The sequence below is a fragment of the Nerophis ophidion genome, linkage group LG05 (genome assembly GCF_033978795.1).
Source record: "Nerophis ophidion isolate RoL-2023_Sa linkage group LG05, RoL_Noph_v1.0, whole genome shotgun sequence".
NCBI classification, from domain to species: Eukaryota; Metazoa; Chordata; class Actinopteri; order Syngnathiformes; family Syngnathidae; genus Nerophis; species Nerophis ophidion.
Genome location: NC_084615.1, coordinates 32,455,719 through 32,460,408, shown reverse-complemented (window position 1 = coordinate 32,460,408; position 4,690 = coordinate 32,455,719). Strand labels below are relative to the sequence as shown.

The window sequence follows — 4,690 nt, the reverse complement described above, 5'->3', positions numbered from 1 at the left end:
TACAATCGGGCGGAAGGTGGAGTACACCCTGGACAAGTCGCCACCTCATAACAGGGCCAACACAGATAGACAGACAACATTCACACTCACATTCACACACTAGGGCCAATTTAGTGTTGCCAATCAACCTATCCCCAGGTGCATGTCTTTGGAAGTGGGAGGAAGCCGGAGTACCCGGAGGGAACCCACGCAGTCACGGGGAGAACATGCAAACTCCACACAGAAAGATCCTGAGCCCGGGATTGAACCCAGGACTACTCAGGACCTTCGTATTGTGAGGCAAACGCACTAACCCCTCTACCACCGTGCTGCCCATAGTTTAACATATTAATGGCAATTTTAAATCCCACAAAATACAAATATGTTTATATATACAGTATATATATGTATATGTGTGTGTATATATATATATATATATATATATATATATATATATATATATATATATATATATATATATATATATATATATATGTATGTGTAAATATATGTACTGTAATATGGGCTTGCAAACGGTGAGTTTGAGAACCCTGACATACAGTCTTGACTGCAGTCGACTAAATACTAATACTCACTATTCATAAGTCCAAAAGTGACGGACTTCCACTTTTTCTGAACTTTCCGAAGTCCTTACTTTGTTCTTTTGCCTGAAGTGAGACAACCGCGGTAACAGCATTAGGTTTATTGTCTCTGACTTGAAATAAAAAAATAATCCTTTGAAGATCACAAGAAACCGTTCTGACAAATACTTCACACAGAAAAATTGTATGATAAGTCAGAAGAAACCAAAAAAAAAAAAAAAAAGATTGAAGGGATCAACGAAAAGGTTAACCATTCCTGTGGTTTCAAACTCTACAATGGGCGACTTCTTTTCCTGAAGAAATTATTATCAAAATAGGACCTTACTTCATTTATGCTGTGTTTTTATTCAGGCTAATAGTAGATGAATGACTTGGAATGCATCCTCTCTCCTCAGCTTTAGCAGACGGACAAGCACACGGCTGTCAAACGGCAGCCATCAAACAAAACATCTCTGACTTATTGCCTATAAATCATTGAGCACTTGTCTAACGATGCCTATGTTGTGCATGCCAGCATGTCTTCTTCAGCCATAAATGTCATTTAAAACAGGTCTTCATCAGAATTTAGTTTACTTTATTATCCCCATTAGTTTACACCGCAGTGGAGACTATTCTTCCTGGAGTCCAGGCAAAAAACACACAACCACAAAACAAAAGTTTACAATGCAGTACAACATGATCAATAATAAAAAGTTGTAACACAAAAATAGCAAAAACGAAAAACGCCAATAACTTTGAGTTTACATAAAAATGTGCAAATATAAAACAAAGAATCAGTGGCCTATATCAGTGGTTCTCAAATGGGGGTACGCGTACCCCTGGGGGTACTTGAAGGTATGTCAAGGGGTACCTGAGATTTTTTTTTTAAATATTCTAAAAATAGCAACAATTCAAAATTCCTTTATAAATTTATTTTTGAATAATACTTCAACAAAATATGAATGTAAGTTCATAAACTGTGAAAAGAAATGCAACAATGAAATATTCAGTCTTGACAGCTAGATTCTTTTGTGGACATGTTCCATAAATATTGATGTTAAAGATTTCTTTTTTGTGAAGACATTTTTAGAATTAAGTTCATGAATCCAGATGGATCTCTATTACAATCCCCAAAGAGGGCACTTTAAGTTGATGATTACTTCTATGTGTAAAATATTTATTTATAATTGAATCACTTGTTTATTTTTTTATCAAGTTTTATCAAGTTATTTTTATATCTTTTTTTCCAAATAGTTCAAGAAAGACCACTACAAATGAGCAATATTTTGCACTGTTATACAATTTAATAAATCAGAAACTGATGACATAGTGCTGTATTTTACTTTTTTATCTCTTTTTTTCAACCAAAAATGCTTTGCTCTGATTAGGGGGTACTTGAATTAAAAAATTGTTCACAGGGGGTACGCGTTTCCCAGGGGGTCTACAGAGGTACTACAGGGGGGCTGTGAAATATTTGGTAGATTTTATTTAAGTTATTGGGTTGAGTTTTTCCTTGCCCTGATGTGGGATCTGAGCAGAGGATGTCTTTGGGGCTTGTGCAGCCCTTTGAGACATTTGTGATTAAGGGCTATATAAGTCAACTTTGATTGATTGATTGAAGTAGGGGTTCCTTGGCCCAAAATACATTAAAGACCCGTGATTTAATGTCACCGAATATGAAAATAAATCCACTCGATACAAAAAAGTAATTATTTATTGCTTTGAGGTTTACTTGCCATGACCTCATTGGCTTCCTTCGGTAATTTAAAATGCGAACCTTAAAATAACTAAGCCTGCCCGTGACGGCCTTTTGAGGACACACCAGCCACACAAACTCTGCAGGCCCACATTAAACGGGAATACGAAGGAGAAAAACAGCGATACAACAGGAAATTGAGAATGGAATGGTGCGTTTTTGGATTTGTTGCCATTTCCTGCTGCGACTCCAAACAAGCCGCGTGAAAAGGCACTTTATGCATTGCAAAAACTGAAATCTAAGTAAGATGAAATATCTCAAATAAGGGTGACATTTGCTTATTTTCTGTCGGATAAGATAATTCTTCATAATAAGCAGATTTTATGTTAGAGTGTTTTACTTGTTTTAAGGGTTTTGGTCCTAAATTATCTCAATAAAACATTACAGCCACTTTCTCCGTCACTTTTTGCTATATTTATTGAACCTCTGGCAACCGCAATCTGACAGCATGCAAATATTAAAGGCATCCATACCGCAACCGTTCATCATAAAATAAGCCTTTATGCAGATGATGTATTACTTTTCTTACAAAATCCAAATTCTTCTCTTCAAGAGACAATCTCAATCATTAATAAATTCAGTTCTATTTCAGATTACTCCATCAACTGGCCCAAATCTACTGTGTTACCAATTAACTTTGACTTTCAGAGCACCTCATCGATTCCACTGCATAAAGGGAACATTAAATACCTGAGTATCAATATTTCCTCCACATTGTCAGATCTAAATCGCTTGAATTACTCCCCAATCTTAAAATCGATTGAGGATGATCTGGCGCGTTGGAAGTCACTGCGTATCTCACTAATGGGGAGGGTCTCCACCGTGAAAATGATGGTCTTGCCTAGGGTTAATTATCTCTTCAATGATTCCAACCAAACCTTCTCAAATCTGGTTCAAATCACTAGGCTCACACATCAATCAATTTCTTTGGAAAAATAAACCAGCACGAATCAGCCTTAAAACTTTGCAAAAACCCAAAGAATATGGAGGTCTAGAACTTCCAAACTTTTCCCATTACTTCCTTGCAAATAAACTACAATATATATTGAAATGGATCAATCCCTCTTCATTAGATAACTTATGGTTAGAGTTTGAAAAATCACTCAGCCAGGAGATCCCGATTTGTAACTTGGCCTTTATTAGCCAAATTCTCCGGAAACACAACTGCTTTAAAAGTATTAATATATGCTCTACCTTAACAGCTTGGTGGGAATTTTTGAAAATAACTGGGTCCCCGCTCACTCCCTGCCAATTTACGCCTATTTGGAATAATCCTGATTTTCTGCTTAACAAAAATCCATTGGACTTTCCAACATGGTATGATAACGGAGTCAGATGCTTTGGGGATATCATCAATGGAAACAGTTGTATCTCTTTTAAAAGGTTGATAACACAATATGCAATAAATCCTAACAAATTCCTAGAATATATACAAATCAAATCTGTAATCAGCGCAAGATTCAACAATACTACATGGGAAGGTAATCCAACAACCGTTAAATTCTTTAATACATCTGCCCCCAAAGTTTTATCCAAAGTATATTTTCTCTTATCAAAGATAGATAACACAATAGGAATTCCAACTTCCAAATGGCATTCAGACTTATCCACAAGCTGTGACCCAGAATTTTGGAAACAAATATGTTGCAATACTTCTCGTTTTATCAAGAATCCAAATTTACGACTGATTCAGCTTAAAATACTTTATAGAATACATTACACCGGTCTAAGAATGTATAAGATGGGTTTAGCTGACCCTAACATTTGTGTACACTACTCAGATAATAATGTAGATAACTACTTACATTCAATGTGGTCCTGTGCTCCCGTGAATAACTTTTGGCGTGGAGTGTGCGAGAACCTATCATTAGCGTTAGAGATTCCTATACCCATCACCCCCGCACTCTGCCTGTTGGGTGATCTCTCCGCAACTGATCTGGATAAAAAGAAAATATACCTCCTTATAAACGCATTAGGCATCGCAAAGAAAACTATTCTCATGAATTGGAAATCAAAAAATAATTTATGTATAAACCTTTACAAAAATATTTTATTAGATTATGTAGTTATGGAAAGAATGTCTGCTGAATTAAAACAATTTACAGAATTCCGATCTCCTTGGGCACCGATAATTAATTTCCTGACCTGACTCCCATGGGGTCTGGCTCCGTGGGTGGGGGGTCCCGGGTGCCTGGGGTGCCCGGGGTGCCTTGTGCCGCTGGGTCGTGTGGGCCTGGGGTGTGTCCCCTGGTTCCGGCCTGGCGGGCTCGTCCTTGGGTGGTCTGGTGGCTGGGGGTGGATGGGGGTGCCTGGATGGGTACTGGGGTGCGGGTGGGGCTGCGGGCGGCGGCCTCGGGTTGGGCGGGGGTCCGTC

General features: G+C 37.9%; 1 protein-coding gene across 1 annotated transcript in view; it reads right to left on the bottom strand.

Annotated features, from left to right (window-relative positions):
* Positions 1-4,113: 4,113 nt before the first annotated feature.
* Positions 4,114-4,690, bottom strand: part of LOC133553681 (synapsin-1-like) — a 5,702-nt gene continuing 5,125 nt past the window's right edge. Inside the window, exons 2-3 of the mRNA XM_061902156.1 lie at positions 4,462-4,690; positions 4,114-4,252 (exon numbers count right to left, since the gene is read on the bottom strand). The exon at positions 4,462-4,690 is cut by the window's right edge and continues 242 nt beyond it. Of these exons, the coding sequence (XP_061758140.1) occupies positions 4,114-4,252; positions 4,462-4,690 (368 nt within the window). The remainder of the gene's footprint in view (positions 4,253-4,461) is intronic.